Raw genomic sequence first — 17,858 nt, forward strand, 5'->3', positions numbered from 1 at the left:
CTAACAAGAGATGTGGATTTATTTATTGGACACACATTTACTGAGCACATGTTGCATTCCAGACTCTGGGCTACGCGCTAAGGTTACAGAGATGAAAGACCCAGTTATGTTATCATGTTGCCCAGTCTTCATACGTTCTCTGATAGAAGTAACATGGTCTTCTTGGGGGACACGGAGGGTCGTCCTCTCTTCCAGACTAAAGGCTTCCTAGAGGAGCTGAAATCTGAGATGAGTTTTGAAGAATGGATAGAAGTTAGAAGAAAGCAAAGGAAGTCGGGGGGTGGGGAGAGAGAAAGGTTCCGTGTGAAGGAGAAACTGTGGAGGGGAGATAGAGGGAAGGGTGTATTTCAAGGCCTGTGCGAGGTTCTATGTAACTAGAGCAGAGGGTCTGGGGAAGACTAGGGAGAGGTAAGGTGTGCTCACAGTAGCAGCTGATCGTGCCAGCTTTGTGTGCCATAATAAGGAACTTGAATTTGTTTCTAAAGGTCACTGGGCAGTTGAGAAGGCCACTACTGTCCAGGTCACTACAGCAAAACTTCTAACAATTCTCTTCACTTCCGGTCCTGCCCATTTACTACTGTCCATTCCTACCTGATCATTCAGAGCAATTTTGAAGCAGAGAATTCAACATTATGAGAGAAACAGCAAGAGATGCCTTGTGTGTTGTAGATAATGAATAACTGTTTATCCGAACCCACGGTTTGCGTATTTTAACACAGCGTTCGGCCTTTTATCAATAACTTACTCGTCATCCTAGTCTGCATGTCCAGCCCCTTCTCCAGCCTGGTCTCTTCCCCCCAGCCTTTCCCCCTTCTTCCTGCCGTGACTCTTCCCCAAATACAACTTGTGTCTTCATCCTTTCATTCCTCTGTTCAAGCTCTCCTTCTGAGCCTGTAAATTACCCAGTCTTCAAAAATCTCTTCTGCTGAGCTTCCCCCAGACTCTTTCCATGTCAAAGGAATCATTAAAAAAAAAAAATCTGTCTTATATAATAGCTCCATGGCAGCACCCAGTGTACTACCAGGTACACATACATCTGTGGTATGGTAGCACTTACTACATTCTATGACTATTAGTTGTTTCTCTTGCTGTGTCTCTGTACTCCCTAAACTCTTGGCACACCCGCTAAAAGAATTAATGTTTTTTACAGAGCAGAGGTTGTGTCTTTTCCAAACTTATATTCCCAGTACTTGGTAGAGTGCATTGAGTATACACTGAGTGCCCAGATTTTTATGATCTCTGAATGCATGATACTCTGGCCACTCAGTGTATATCCTATCTAATAAAGGCTAATATGCAAATTTCCCCCTCGACCAGGAGTTCGACCAGCAGGCAGGCCGGCCAACTGCCCATGTCCTCTTCCTCTGGCCTGGCTGGCTGGACCCCACGAATGCACGAATTTATGCACGGGGCCTCTAATACACATATACACCCCCCTCCCCCCCCCACACACACACACACTGAGTGGCCAGATTATTATGCATTCAGAGATCATAATAATCTGGCCACTCAGTATACATAATGGCTGTCTAAGAATTGTTTCTTGAGGAAACAAAAATATCAACCCCAAAAAAACTATAACTTTAGGGCCCTATTTCCAGTTATATACCTATGGTCTATAAATCTATGGATGGGCTTCAGGAGGCCCATAAACCTGTTGACCATGTAAGCAAAGAGTCACCTGTGAAATTTGGGGGCTGGAGCAAGGCATACATGGCTTCCTGAAGAAAACAATCACAGAGTTCAGTGACCCCCAAAGCTAAAAACCTACTGTATTGAACCATGCTGTCTTTGGAGTGGGCAGAAGGTAGTAATGGTATCGTGAGCATAATTGTTCTTACTTTTTCTTCAATCCAGACAAATCGAAGAGCTGAGTCAGAGCCTGGCTGCCCAGGAGAAGCTTGTAGAACAGCTCTCTCAAGAGAAACAACAGCTGCTACATCTGCTGGAGGAGCCAACTAGCATGGACGTGCAGGTGAGTTTTGGGCTGTGCTTCCTGAGGCACCCACCCCATGCTTTCTTGTATCTAAATGTATTAGCTACCTGTTGCTGCGTAACAAATGACTACCCACTTAGTGGTTTGAAACCATAGACATTTGTTATCCCACAGTTTCTGTAGGTCAGAAGTCCAGGAATGGCTTGGCTGGTTTCTCTACTCGGGGTCTCACAAGTCTGAAGTCAAGGTCTCAGCTTGTCTGCGTTCTCTTCTGGAGGCTTGCTAGAGAACTGATACATGACCAAGCTCCTTCAGGTTGTTGGGACAATTTTTTTTTTAATCCTCACCTGAAGATATATTTTTATTGATTGATTGATTGATTGAGAACATCAGTGTGAGAGAGACACATCAGTTGTTTGCCTCTTGTACATGCCCCAGCTAGCGATGGAACCCACAAGTTAAGTATGTGCTCTGGCTGAGAATCTGACCTGCAACCTTTTTGGTGTACGTGATGACACTCCAACCAACTGAGCCTCCCGGCCAGGACAACTCTCTTGGATTTTAATGAGGGACGCAAAGTGGTATGAAAGAATGAGCTCAGGTTTTGGAATTTGAATCTGAGTGTCAACACTTGTTTTATGTATCGTCTTGGGCACATTACATAAACCCTCCAAGTGGTTTTCTCCTCTGTAAAATAGGCATTAAAATACCTCATGTTTGCTATTTGTATGGATTAGAAATAACATGTATGAGATGTCTAGGGTAATACTTACAACATGGTAACTATGATCATCACTATCCCTATTAACAACCTGAAAGAGTAAGGCTGTTTCTAAAATGAGTAGCAGCTGTATCAGGTGTGGCTCTAAATATCTTATACATTAACTCAAATTAGCAAGTCTGAAAACAACCCTGTGACGTATTTTGTCATAGGAGGCATAAAAAGAGAGTAATTGATAATAAAATAATGGTTAATATGTAAGTTCTTGAGCACAATTATATTAAAAAGACAAAGAAATAGGTGCTTATAACTGTAACAAAAAGCACTGTGATTATCACAGCTTCTAATGCAATCTGACTTGATAAGTGATGGTACAACATGCAGGCATGTTCTGTTGGCACTTCGAAATGGCAAGTGGCAATGCTGTTAGTAATGAGTTAGGGGTGATGCCAACATGATAATGAGCCAAGGTGATGCCAAGGTGAAACACTCTTGGGAAGTTTCCAAATGAAATAAAAACAATTCTCTCCTAATTTACATAGCAGTTCAACTCATGGAAAATTTAGTGTATATTAGTATGGCCATATAGGCAGTAGAATTAAGTCCTAAGTTCAGATGATTATATAAACAGTTTCATTACATCCATCAGCGCCCCGTGGAAGGTTTGAAAGTCATTTAAATGTCATGCTTTGTCCATTGAAAGTTATGCAGCACCTTGGTCCTACTCTTTGTGATGACAATAAAAACAAGAAACACCCCCATGAATTTGTAGAATTCACCAACGGAGATTGTATAGTTGCTCAGTAGAACCATGACGAAAGGGGTCCTAGCCTTCAAAGGGTTAATAGCCCAATAAAATATTGGCATGTAAAGAATTAAAATACAGGATGATAAATAAAGATATAGAAATATACACGTAATGCTAAAGGGACCTATCAATAACAGGGAATTAACAGGGAATAAGTCTATGGAAGTCCCCTTGACCCAGCCTCAAAGATTGAGTACATTGGAGAAGTGCATGATAAGCAAGGGGAACGATATATGCACAGTTAAGGGACTGGGGGGGTACTGGTATTACCAAATACATGGTAAATGCTGGAGAGTGAAGTACTTAGCTGGAACGTCCCATAAATGTCAAGCTAACGACTTCATGTTTAGGCACCTGAGAATGTTTTAAAAAATTAAGCAAGGGGAATCAAAGCATCTGATATATTTTAGAAAGATAATCCTGGTGGCTGTTTAGACTGATGGACTGAGCAGAGATTTGATGTCATCCCTCGAGGTAGCAAATTGTGGTTTGACATGGCTAATAACTGGTTTCATCTAATCCATTCTGTGACTTGGAGAGAGGCATAAAGATGATTATACAACCAGACAGACAGTACTTTGTCTCCCCCCTCTGTATGCACTAGTGCGTGGCAACTCTTGCTACTTGTGACACTGGAAGGCTCTGCTCTGGGTGTTACCCCTTATCTGCACATAGTAGCTGCATGTTAGTTTCTGCCAATCAGACACACGGCTTAGATGCAGATTATTTGACCTAATTGATTTCATTATCCCTTCGTTTCCCTTTTCCATTCTACCAAAACATCGCACAGCATTCCTTGTAGCTGGAGTGTACTTGCACAATACTTCTGCACTTCTATTAAATAATTAACTTCATAGAACAACAACAAATATACCATAAGCTTAACATGCCACCAATTGGCAAATCTGTGTTGGCTCCCCGTCCCCTGTGTCCACTCGGGTGGCTAGCATGCTGTGATTGGGGTGGTTGGGAGCTGTTTGGGGTGGCTGTCCCCCTTTTCACTAGGGAGTCAGAAAACCGAATGGAGCCACGTTTACAAAGCGTCTCTCTCTTCCTTGGTGAAGGCCTCCTCAGCATTGCAAGGGAAACTGGCAGTGGCCTCAGTGACTGATATTATTCCCTTTACAGAATGGCAGGAGCTTCATCTCAAAGCACCTTTTACATGAAACCATTTCTGGAAGGTGTGCAGGCAGGGGAAACAATGAGCAGACCAGAGCAGGGGTCGGCAAACTGAGGGTCGAGAGCCACATGTGGCTCTTTGGCCTCTTGAGTGTGGCTCTTCCACAAAATACCACGTGCAGGTGTGCTCGTACAGTGCGATTAAAGAAGTACTTAAGTTAATAACAATGTACCTACCTATATAGTTTAGGTTTAAAAAATTTGGCTCTCAAAAGAAATTTCAATCGTTGTCCTGTTGATACTTGGCTCTGTTGACGAATGAGTTTGCCGAGCACTGGGCTAGAGGAACTCTCTTTTGTTTCTTTCCCTTTTCTCTCTCGATTTCCCCCGGTAAAAGGTAATATTCATTACCATGTAATTTCACTGTGGCTGGCCCGAAAAGGAAACAGAACAACGGAATTCCGGAGAGGCGTGCATTAAACAATCAGGCACCCACACAAAGCAGCAGACACCGAAGCCACTGCATTTATGGCTTCTTTGGAACCCAATGCAAATGACTCTGCTGTGCAGTGGGGCGTGTTTCCTAAAATAGCAAACATCCCAGCGTTACCATGGAGAGATCTGTAGTGGAGGTTAAGGCAATAAAGAGCTCCAAAGCTCAAGGCAGAGACTGAAGACCTTGCAGGGATTAGTAGCTCAGGCAGCCCCAGCCAACTTCATAGGAGATTTCTCTTTCTTTCAGAACAGCATTTCTGCATCCCCTTCTTAAGCTGATGAATGTTGATGCTAGAGACTAATTGACAAAACTTCATTCAGCATCCCTGTCTCCCAGACATAACCCCCATTGATAACATGTATCAGAAGCAGGTCTTATCAGCTAAGACAATCATAGTTCTCCAATATCACAGGAAGTGGAAAAATAGGGGCCTTCTTTATAGCTTCTTTGAAAATGCTTATTGAGCATTTACAGTGGAGATAAGTATGCATAATGATAAGAGGAATAAGCTTCTAAGGTTTCCAGAACCTGAAGTGGAAAGCATAGTGAAAATGGGAAGCAACATTTCTGGACAAGCTAAAGATGTTCAGAAAAGGGATGGAATGAATGTAGTGTTTGGTCTGATAGGGAAGGACTCTGGGGAGTGAAAGGCAACAACTCTGACGCTTACACGTCAACCCAGGTAGAGAAATTATACAATCAAATTTCTCTTTCCTGCTGAGGAATCTCCAGCTTTATATATTGTTAACCAATGCTCTCCTCCATGAAATTCTGTCCCCTCTCACCTGTGCTTGGATTGCAGAAGCGTTTTCTCAAGTCACCTAAACTCAGCAGGTCCCGAATCATATTTTTCATTACCTGACAAATGAACTGACTCTTCAACTTCACATTTCTGCTCATTTAGACCATTTCATCTATCAGTCTTCCAGACCAAAAACCTTACCTTCATTTTTAATCCTTTCTTTTCATTCACCCTCTCTGCATATGTCAAGTCCAGCCGTTCATGCCTTCAAACGGATTCACACCACTTTCTTCCCATTTCCACCTCAGACTTCTATTACCCCAGATATGAATAAGTGCAGTGGCATTTTAGCGGGTCTTCCTGTAACCATCCCCAGATATCTTCCTGAAACTCTAATTTCTGATCTTTTGACCGAGATTTTGAATGTTGCCTGGCTAATCTTCCTCAAATAAAGTTTTCATCATGCTATTCTCTGCTCACGTTTATAGCATTAAGTCCTGATTCTAGTTGCCAAGGCCCTCCTCCATAGCACCACAGGACAGTCTGGCTGACAGTTGGCCCTTCACACATGTTCTTTGAATGAGAAATTACACAGGATAAGATGTATTGAGTAGGATGAAGCTGGCCATTCCAATGCCCGGCAAAATCTCTACTGTCTCCTTCTACCTACAGACTTCTGACGATGCTGTTCCCTTTTTCTGCCATCCCTTCCTTTGTCTCCATTTCTAAGACCCATCTCAAAAGCCGCTCTTGTCCCCTTTAACTACAAAGCCCATGCTCATCTCAACTTTTTTTTTTTTCAGTCACATTGAATTTAAATCAGTACCATTTAATTTACCAACCAATTGTTCTCCTTGTAGCATCCATATTTCCCCCCCTTCAACTAAACTAAAAGCTCCCTGAAGGCAGAAAAAAGACAGAGTTTGCAAAAATTCTTGCTCATGGGTTGCTTGATGTATCACTACTATAAAATTCACTTAAGTATCTATGGGTATTTAATAACTTAACTGGAAAGACTCTGATGCTTACTATTTTAAGGGATCCTGCTTTAAGGGATCCTGTAGCCATACCCATATGACTACAATCTGTAGTCGAACTGGAAATCTGCTGGTTTTAGAGAAGTGTTGTGAAATGCTGTCATTAATGCAAAACACGATTGTTTCTGACATCTTAAAAGATTTCCAGGCAGCACAGGGAAATCATGCTTGTGGTATTACCATAAAGCCTAACTGGTTTGATTGATATTCTTGCATTTCTCTGCCAAACCACTTTTTTTTTTTTTTTTCGTAGTTTTTAGTAATTGGAACAGCTATTCTCAATGTCATAACTAGGGCAATGAAACCTAATACAACTGGTATGAGACATGGGATTTTCCACATCTGATTCTGTTGGAAACTCCCAGCCCAGAATTAGGTCTTAGACACACTGCAATGCTGGGGTACAAATGTGATTATGGTCCTCAGAGATCCTTCCCAGGGCCCCACATGTAGAGATCAAAATAGAGATAGTCCTGACCACAGTAAAACTTAGGAAACTTGTTCCAAATTAGTATATCGTTTTCTCTAAGGTCAACCGTTTTATAAGTAGTTCTTCATTGGTGGGTTTTTCAGTTTATCTGAAGAATTTCTGATCTTAGACTGAGGATTTACTAATAATGCAGTGGTTTACACAGTGTGATCCCCAGGCAGCAGCATTATTAGCATGATCTGGGATTTGTTAGGGACGCCAATTCTTGGGCCTCACCCCAGACCAAGTGAATGAGAAACTTGAGGAGATTGGGTCCCAGCAAGGTGCTTTCACAGCTCCTTGAGGTGATTCTGATGTATGACAAAGGTGGAAAACCACTGTTTAAATGCAACGTTTACTTTGTAGATTAGGAAATTAAGGGCCAGATATAAGTGATCTGACTTAGGACATACAGTCGCATGTATCAATACATTTTGAGGCAGAGTGCTGATATATAAAATCAATAGTTAATTTACTTAATAGCTTATAATATGCACCCTGCTCTCAAATTTTTCTTTATTATGTACCTCTGATAAGTTTTAGAAATAATCATTCTATTCTAAATCATCACAGAAGCCCTAAATCTCACCTTAATATGCTTTGCTTCACTCATAAATGTGTGGTGCGTACAATAATATTTTCCAAATCTCATGTGGATAAGAGCTATAAAATTTTGAGTTTGCAAGTGGGCCTTTTATAAAATTTCTTCTGGGCTACATTTTATCTTCCCCATTTTCAAAGCTATTCTTATGACACAGTGGGGGTTAGCAGCTGTAATAAGTTTTATTCGGAACTCCCATTTTGCATTCTTGGTTTTCGGGCCAGAACATACATAATTAGTGAAATCACACATGCAGAGAGCTCTGTGGCCTGTGCAGCCCAAAACTCTAAGAGCTGTCCCCTCTCCCAGTGGAGCTACTAAGATTTTGTTTTGGTGGTTCAATAAGAGAACAATACAATCTTATGTATGCAGCGCCCCACAAAGTTTTAAAATTACTTAAAAATATTTTTATGATGTTAAAATAACAACATTCGCTATTATTTACTGTCAACATACCTCTCCCAAATCATCTCATTTAATCCTCCATAAGAAGTCTGGGAAGTTATTTGGACTCTCGTTGAAGGCATTTGAATATCTCCAGGTTGGGGAGTATGGGCTTAGATATATTAGACTGTTGCTGGCCATGACCTCTCACAAGGTCAAGTTAATAAAATTCAGTGTTATTGCCACTGGGAAAGCTCTGCCCTGGGGGACTCCAGGTAACTACGGGGGCTGTTTTCCTTCCCGTGAGAGGTGTCTGCATGCCTCTCACAACAAGAAAATTCCTTATTGTAAATGATTTGACACCTGAATTCCTCCGTGTCAGAGCTCCTGGTTCCCTCCAGTCTTCCTGTGCATCCCACGTTTTGTACACCCAAGGGTGGGGTGACTTACAACCCTATAGTGTTGAATAAAACAGGGTACTAACTAAAATCCGAGAAATTCCCAGCCCTGAATCTGCAGAGCAGCACGCCCTGACACTCTGGACTCTTGCTCAGAGAAGCCAGGTCTTTTGTTCCAGAACCTGAAAGGGAATTGGGTGATGGTAATCTACTCTCAGGTGTTTCTCCATTCTTGAAACAGCCCGCTGTCTCTTCCATTGTCTTTAAAATCTTGCTTAACCAGCTCCATTCATGCAGCATTTACTGGACTCTCTCCGGTGATTGCTTTGTGCCAAATCTGAATTTCTAAAAAGAAAAGGGCAAATCATCCGGGGGTGCTACACCTACCTACCACTCACTCCCAGCATGCCCTTTTATCTAATTACTCCCAGGCGTCGAGGGAGAGGTTGAATGGAGCCTTCTAAAACCCGCCCTACGCGCGCCCCCTCTGGTCCATCCGCTTTTTCTCCGCGGCCGCCTCTGCAGCCTCAGGGCCTTTTAATGCAAGCACCGGACTGGATGGGAGAGGAGGTGGGGCTGCAGGCGGGAGGGAGGCGGCACGCAGCGGTTCCTAGTGGCGCTGCCTGGCTGGCTGCTCCGTCCAGAGGACGTGGCACTACCCGTGGGGAGAAGGGGGCGGTGGTTCGGCTTTCTCCTCCCCGCGCAGAGCCTCCGGACATGCTGTGCAGGGCGGCAGGGAGGACCCACGCGGGAACCGATGCGCTTTTTTGGTGCAATCTTAGCAGATGAAAGTGGCCTGTCCTACTTGTCGCTGGTCAGCGTCTGCCTCCTGCTAGCCACTGCGAACACACATTGAGCCAGGTTTATGTTACCCCCGCAAGAGAGCGGTGGTGACCCGATTTGGGGCGGAGGGACGCGCTCGCCACCACGCATGCGCGGAGCCGGGGCGCGGCCTCCCGGACTACAGTTCCCAGAGGACCCCGCGGGAGGCGGCGGGAGCTTTAGCCGCTGACGCCATCTTGAAATCTGATCCTCTGTCTCTGAGCCGCAACGTCAGCGTGTCGGGCAGCAGCCCGGCCTCCGCGCACCCAGCCTGCTCTCCGGGAGGACGTGGAGGACGCGGCGGCTGGCGGCTGGCGGGAGGGACGGACAGACAGCCGGAGGAGACTTTGCAGGCTCCGCGCACGGCGGCCTGCTCCGCTGTCACGTTAGCATCGCCCTGAGGCGTTTCCGCGCTCGCGCCCTCCCCGAGGGGCGGGGCCGGCCGCCCCGGTACCCAGAGCTCGCGCGCCGGTGACAGCGGTGACCCCCCGCGCGGTGGGGATCGGCGCGGGCGGTGCTATGCGGGCGCGAAGCCACCGCGGCGGGAGACGGAGCGCAGCGCCGCGCCGGTGAGTGAACCCCCTCCCCGCGCAGCAGCCGCCTCCGAGGAGGAGGAGGCGGAGAGCGAAGATGAAGGAGATCTGCAGGATTTGTGCCCGCGAGCTGTGCGGCAACCAGCGGCGCTGGCTCTTCCACACGACGTCCAAGCTCAACCTCCAGGTGCTGCTGTCGCACGTCCTGGGCAAGGATGTCGCCCGCGACGGCAAGGCCGAGTTCGTGTGCAGCAAGTGCGCCTTCATGCTCGACCGCATCTATCGCTTCGACACGGTCATCGCCCGCATCGAAGCCCTGTCCATCGAGCGCCTGCAGAAGCTGCTGCTGGAGAAGGACCGCCTCAAGTTCTGCATCGCCAGCCTGTACCGCAGGAATAACGAGGACGCCGCCTCCTCCTCCGGCGCCGAGGCCAAGGCGGGGACCAGCGGCACGGTGGACATTTCCGGCTTGCCCGACGTGAGGTACTCAGCGCTGCTCCAGGAGGACTTCGCCTACTCGGGATTTGAGTGTTGGGTGGAAAACGAGGACCAGATCCAGGAGCTGCACAGCTGCCACGGCTCGGAAGGCCCTGGACACCGGCCCAGGAGATGCCGCGGCTGTGCAACCTTGCGGGTCGCCGATTCCGACTACGAAGCCATTTGCAAAGTGCCTCGCAAGGTGGCCAGGAGCATCATGTGTGGTGGCCCTTCCTCCAGGTGGTCCACCAGCATCTGCACCGAAGAACCGGCCTTGTCCGAGGTCGGGCCCCCGGACTTAGCAAGCACGAAGGTGCCCCCCGACGGAGAAAGCATGGAGGAAGGGACGCCCGGATCCTCGGTGGAGTCGTTGGATGCGAGTGTCCAGGCGAGTCCTCCGCAACCAAAGGACGAGGAACCCGAGAGAAGTGCAAAGGAGCTTGCCAAGTGCGACTGCTGCTCAGAGGAGCAGGCGCCGCAGCATGCGTGTAACCACAAGCTGGAGCTGGCTCTTAGCGTGATCAAAGGTCTTGATTATAAACCCATCCAGAGCCCCCGAGGGAGCAGGCTTCCTATTCCAGTGAAATCCAGCCCCCCTGGAGCCAGGCCCGGCCACAGCGTGACAGATGGAGCGAGTTCCGGTTTCCTTAACCGATCTTTGAAACCCCTTGACAGCACACCTGTCAGTTACTCCTTGGAGATCTCAGACCTGCAGGAGCTGTGGGATGATCTCTGCGAAGAGTATTTGCCACTCCGGTTCCAGGTATACAACGTGGCTACATACATGGTGTCTTTTTTATTATTATTATTATTAGAGTGATCCGGCCGCAAGCTTCACGTGATTTCTAAGTGAAGGTTAATTAGAAAATTCATCATCGAGCCCGTTTTTGCCGCACCTTTCGCTTGTGTCCCATGTAATATACAGAATGTGCTTCACACTCAAATGATCTGCTTTCCACAGTCCCCTTTGTAGCAACATCTATGGGCCTTCCCATTATCAAAATTGCGAATACATAGTTCGAATTCACTTTGACCCTATGAAAAGACATCATCTTATGTCTGGCACTACAGCTCTTCTTCCCTCTCACACACCTCCTCTACCCGTCTCCCTTCTTTTTTTGTTTTAATTTTTAGATTTGTAGATGTTTTCTCCCATTCTGTAAGGGAGTTCTTTCCCAGGTAAGCTTCAAACTGATTAGAGCATAGGGTAAAGGTTTGGGGAAACATGAATTCACCAAAGTATTGTCATATTTGGGCAATATTTATACTAAATTAATAGAGGACTGGTGGTGGTGACTTGCTCATAAAAGAGATTTGGGAATTCAAGTGTTCTCATTTAAAATGTCATTTAAGGAGAAAAGTTCACAGCCAGTCTGTTGAGCTCTTTTAGGAGAGATTTGATATTAAGAAAGGATTCATCCATTATCAAGCAATAGAGTTTCATCCATTATACTCTTGAGTGTCTAAATGATTAGGAGATAGCAAGTGATCTTAATTTGAGCTGCTTATATCTGGCCAATAGATTTCATGCCACTTTTAAAATTCAGCTACACTAGTATACAGGGATCTGACAAATGCTATTTTGTTTCTATAGCAACAGTAAATGCTAGATTCGGTTATCTTTGTGAGACATCTGGCATTTTCTACTTGATACAAATTCTTTAGCGATACCATTATAAAAGCGGTCAATCTAGAAGGCATTTTTGGAAAGCCTGCTACAGTCACCATTATCCTAGAAATTTACAGCTTAATAAAAAAATGAAATTGTTGATTGTCACTTGAAATTTTTGAAAAGTAGTTTTAGTACATATATATATTAAACGTGCATCACAATGACAAATTTGTCAGAAACAGTATACATGAAAGTGTTAGAAAGAGTTTGATAATGTTTTCCTTTGTATAAAATACTAAGTATTAGGGAGCCTGCTGCTTGTGTGCTTCTTTTCTTTTGCTTCCTTTTCTTGGAGTGTAGCCTCACAGCTAAATTTGGGCTTTACGGTATTTGTGTGACTAGACATAGATGTCACAATTAAACATAGTGTTTTCATATTAGAATCTAAAAGTAGTCTGGGGCAGGGTGGGTGGGAAATAAGCTTATTTTAACCCCTCTCATATATGACCAATATTATTGGAAAAGTAAAGACAAAATTGGAGGCAAAATGAGAGAATTTTAAAATCCATATTTAATTAAAAATTCTGTCTTTTGGTGCCTGCACTCAACAAATGTTGGTGTTGGAAAGGATTTTAAAGATCATTTCATACAGGTCTTCAGTTGAGAGATCTGGAAAGCTTATAGTTTAAATACTTAGCCAGGCACAGAAGGCCCCTAACCATTCTCAGCCAAGACCTTTACATCTGTACATTAAGTTACTTTGCCTGATATACATTGAATTAAATACTTATTTTAAACAGAGTCTCTTTTCTATAACCTAAGGATTCCAGGAGGATTCCTTTCAACTATGTTTGACTGCATCTTTACATCAAGTCCCTTTACTTCACTAAATTGGGGCATTAGGAAAATAGATGTTTAAAACTAAGTATATGACCTTTCATGCATCACTTGGCTTACATTCTTGACTGTTTGTTGAATAATAAAACGTCAGGAGGAGGGAGAAAATAACCTTCAGAATGATGGTGTTTCATTACTGAGCCCTTTTCTCTAATAATTAAGGATGTGGGGGAATGGGGATAGGAAGATAAACCAGGCTCAGGTATTTGTAAATAAAATGTGAGCTTTGGACCCCTCGTCTGTTCTTTAGGCCAGTTTGATTTCTAAATTCCCAAGGCCTTTTGTGCTTTATGGCAGCGCCAGAGCCAGGTGGAACAAAGGCAGGCGGGTTTTTGTCTGTTGCTCTGAACAAATGTGGAAAGATTAGAAATAAATGTAAATTATTTTTGGTAGTTGTCCTCTTAGTTTGTAGAAAGAAAAAAAAAAACCGCAAAAGAGTAAAATTTCCTTTATATCCTACTACACATGTGAAGAAAGAGCAAGATTGTTTGATAAGATCATGTTGATTCTTTGTTTAATCTTCTACTTTCCCAGTGATGTGCACTACTCAGATGTCACTATCAAGTGCAGGGGTCCTCAAACTTTTTAAAGTGGGGGCCAGATCACGGTCCCTCAGAGAGCTGGAGGGCCGGACTATATGAACTACTAATTCCTACTGTAACACCTCGGCTGCGCTCACTGCCCAAAAAACCTGGCGGGCCGGATCAGACTCCTCTGTGGGCCGCATGTGGCCCGCGGGCCGTAGTTTGAAGACCCCTGATCAAGTGCCTCCTTATTACTTTTCTTATTGTCTCTGTCTTTGCTTCTTCCTTCCTTGTGTTAAAAGACAAAACAGCAAGTGTCATTCTCCTGCTTATTAATTTTCTAATATTATGTAAATTGGCTTTTTGCCTTGTACAGAATTTATACCTGAATACCCAAGGTTGTCTAAATATCTAAAGGAAGGTTTGAAGCTTTATTCTAGCTGGTAATTATTCCTTCTTTATGGTCTGGCCCTGGGCTAGAAAAGCTGTGATAGGAGGGGCGTGGTACCTTTGTACACAGCAGTTCAGCGCTGGCCCACATGCAATTTCCTTTTCTGTGTAAATTCAAAGAGCAGATCTCTGCTTCCAGCTTTGCGATCCCAGGGTCTGTTCTTGTGTGACTATAGTAAATCATAGCTCTCACAGTTTAGCTACATAACTAGATCAGGCCCTTTGGAAGATGTGTTAGATGCTGGACAAGATTAGGTCTTTAATTTTATGCTGGGTGATGATTCTTATGTATCTCCTCTTATCAACAATGGAATAGAAAATTACAGCAGTTTGAGATTAATGACTTGGTATTGTGAGGACCAGAAACGTGCCAAGAAAAATGCTGCAAGACCTAAATGACTGCCTTTTAGCCTAAAGGTCTTATAATATACAACATTAGGCCTGGAAGCAATTCTCTTTGCTGATACTGGATTTGTCCTGAGTTAAAAGCAACTTCATTAAAATTATTACAACATGATTTTAGTAGCTGAGAGTGCGGAGATTCACACTGATCAACCAAATCAAGTGTTACTGAATTTCAGGCTCGATAAAATCTCCATAGGAGCGATTGATTTAGTTACTTGATACTTCCCAAGAATTCATGAGCTGTTGGTTCAGTGGGGCTTTGCAGAATGCTCTTTGGCACTCATATTTGAAAGGACATTTTTCTGAGACGTAAAATAATTAAGTATTATGATTAAAGAAGAAACAAACAACTTCTAGCTTTTAAGTCAGTTCATTACAGAATTAGGAGTTTCTTATGGTAATTTATGCCAAGATGGGTTCAGGCGAGATCCAGATTCATTTGTACTCTCCTACGGCCTTGTTGGCTTTAAACTTGCTGTTGAGATATCTATATTAAATATCATCTATCTGTCTATCTATCTGGTCTCATTTGTAAGAGAACCACTAAAGGATTAGAACATTTTCCTGAGAAGGACACAGGCCTATCTTTTGTTTGCTTGCTTTTTTATTGTTCTTATTTAACAAAAAGACTTTTGGTCCCTATAATATTTTAGGCATTCTGATAGAAAGTGATTTTATACAGAGGGGAAAGATACATTACCAACTTAAGTGCATTCGGTTAAATTGGAACATTTTCCTGATTTCTTATGTCACTTTGGACAAATTACTTGCTATCTCTTAATGTAGGATGGTATTGGACCAAATAATTAAAGTTTTTTTCACATTGCTAAGATTCTTTGGTTTCAAGGGCATAGAAATAAACACAGTTCTTACCATTTTAAACATGAGGCTATTTTCTTTAATTCTGTTTGTTATAGTTTAAATTTGAAACATATCACCCTAGCTGGTTTGGCTCAGTGGATAGAGTGTCAGTCTGCGGGTTCAATTTCCAGTCAAGGGCATATGCCTGGGTTGCAGGCTCAATCCCTAGTAGGGAGAGTGCAGGAGGCAGCTGATCAATGATTCTCTCTAATCATTGATGCTTCTTTCTCTCTCTCATTCTCTTTTCCTCTGTGCAATCAATAAAAATATATTTTAAAATTTTTTGAAAAATATAACAGATATTATTGGAAAGTTGTATTATTTGAGGAAATAAAAAGCCAGGTTTTGTAGACAATGTTTTATCATTAAATAAATGATAGTTATCATTTAGAATTGTTATACATGTCTATTAAATAGTTATGTCTCCCATGTGTGACATAATTCACATTGCTCCCTGTTATACCACAACAAATATCTGTTTTTCTAGGAGTTGTTTTTCTCCTTTTTTCTTTTTCTCTTTCACATCTTGTCCTGTTGACTGTACTTTCAAAACATATCTACCCATTTCTCTCCCTCTCCATCACTACCACTATAATCCAGGCTGCTGCTACCTCTCACCTACATTACTGCAATAGCCTAGTTTCCTGTTTCTACTGGTGCTCCCCCATAATCCACTCATCACAGAGCAGCTTGAGTGACCTTTTGAAAAATCAAATACAATTGGATTACTCTTCTGTTAAAAACACTGCAGTCCAATCTCATTTCAATGGGAATGAAATTCAATTTCATTAACTCTGGTGTACAAAAGCTATATATGATTTGACCCCTGCCTTGCTTTCTATCTCACCCTGTATTACTATCTCCTTTGCCCCTTATGCTCATCCCTATGTTATCCAGCGAGGTAGCCTTAGGTGGCTATTGAGCACTTGAAATGTGGCTAATCTGAATTGAGATGTGCTGAAGGTGTAAAATATGCCCTTTCATTACAAAAGACAGTATGAAAAGATTTGTTAATCATTTTTATATTGACTGCTTGTTTATGATAGTATTTTGGATCTAATGGGTTAAATAAGGTATTTTATTTAAATTACACTCACCTATTTATTTTTACTTTAGCCAATGAAGATATTAGACAATTTAAAATCATGTCTTTGGCTCATTACATTTCTATTGGAAGCAATACTGTAGTCATCTAGGCCTTTCTCTTTCCCAGTTCATATCCCCCCTAGGTCTCCTCCATTGGCTGTTCCCTCTGCCTAGCTTGTTCTGTAGATCTTTGCACACTGACCAACCAATTTAGAGTAACTTAGTCGCTTTATCATGCTCTCTATTTTACTGCATAAGGCTTGTCCCTAGCTGATATTTCGTGTGTTTCCATGTTCCTTTACATGTAGCTCCCTTCCACATGCTTTGTATACCATAGTACTTAACAGATGTGCTGGATAGTATGGGGCTAGAGCACAGTGAGCAGAGGAGATAGTAATGCACAGTGAATAGAAAAGTTGATAAATAGCACTGAAGGAATAGAAAAGATTTTTCTTCTGAAATCTTTGTGCTCCCAGTTGCTGGCAGGAAGGGACTTAAGGTAAGCTGTAACTCCACTGCCTGAAAGATGGTAATTAGAGGTCGAAAATGTGAAGGAAATAAAAAATGAATACCAGTTGCCTTTTTTCTCTTCCTCTAATGGGTTTATAATTTTTCTAATTGGAAAGAGGGTGGAATAGGGAAGGAGGAGGTGGAATTTAATGCCACAGTGAATTCCTAAAACTTTATTTTAGTAATACTCTCAGCTCATAATGAATATTAGTATAATTCAATGAGTTCATCTTAGTCTGATTGATCATCCCATATATAAATAATGCATGTGTGTGGTTTTAACCTGAATTGTTTTAGTGAATTACTCTTTCTGTAAGACACCTTTTCCTTAGACCACTATGGATTTTTAAATTTATTTTAAAATATTTCTACTTTTTATTATTATTTTTGAAATCCTCATCTGAGTACATGATGAGAGAGAGAGAGAAACATCAATTTGAGAGAGAAACATTAATCTGCTACCTTTTGCACATGTGATGAACCCTCAATCCAGGCATGTTCCCTGAATGGGTATCAAAACAGCAGTGGCAACCCTTCAGTGCATAGGAGAAAGCTCAACCAACTGAGCCACTCCAGCCAGGCTTACTTTTTATTTTGAAATAATTTCATGAGGGAGGTACATAGAACTCTCAGATTCACCAGTTGCCGAATATTTTGCTAACTTTTCTCCCCCTGTCTATATAGACACATTATTTTTTTCCATTCCGGAACCATTTGAGAATTTGTAGATATTATGCATTTTTACGCTGAATATTTCAGCATTTATTTCCTAGAGACAAGGACAGCTCTTATTTTATAACTGTATATTATATATTATATAATTTTAGTATTGATAAAATACTATTATTTAATGTATAGTCCATATTAAAAATCTGCCAGTGTCTCCAATACTGTGAGCAAGCATGCTATAAGAAAGATAGTTGGAATATAACTTTTCCTTTCTTTAAACTCTGAATTAATTGCTTTAACT

General features: G+C 42.7%; 1 protein-coding gene across 46 annotated transcripts in view; it reads left to right on the forward strand.

Annotated features, from left to right (window-relative positions):
- Window positions 1–17,858, forward strand: part of PDE4DIP (phosphodiesterase 4D interacting protein) — a 138,295-nt gene that overhangs the window by 68,053 nt on the left and 52,384 nt on the right. For 22 of the 46 annotated variants that reach the window (XR_014793385.1, XM_084866356.1, XM_084866342.1 and 19 more), the window contains one exon: window positions 1,858–1,975. Coding sequence is in view for 45 of the 46 variants with exons in the window: in XM_084866356.1 (XP_084722482.1) it covers window positions 1,858–1,975 (118 nt within the window). In the remaining variant the exon portion in view is untranslated. Of the gene's footprint in view, window positions 1–1,857; window positions 1,976–9,327; window positions 11,307–17,858 lie in introns of those variants that run through there. The other 24 variants (XM_084866351.1, XM_084866348.1, XM_084866353.1 and 21 more) reach the window with 7 other exon arrangements.

The sequence above is a fragment of the Pipistrellus hanaki genome (genome assembly GCF_964339955.1).
Source record: "Pipistrellus hanaki genome assembly, chromosome: 18".
Taxonomy (NCBI): domain Eukaryota; kingdom Metazoa; phylum Chordata; class Mammalia; order Chiroptera; family Vespertilionidae; genus Pipistrellus; species Pipistrellus hanaki.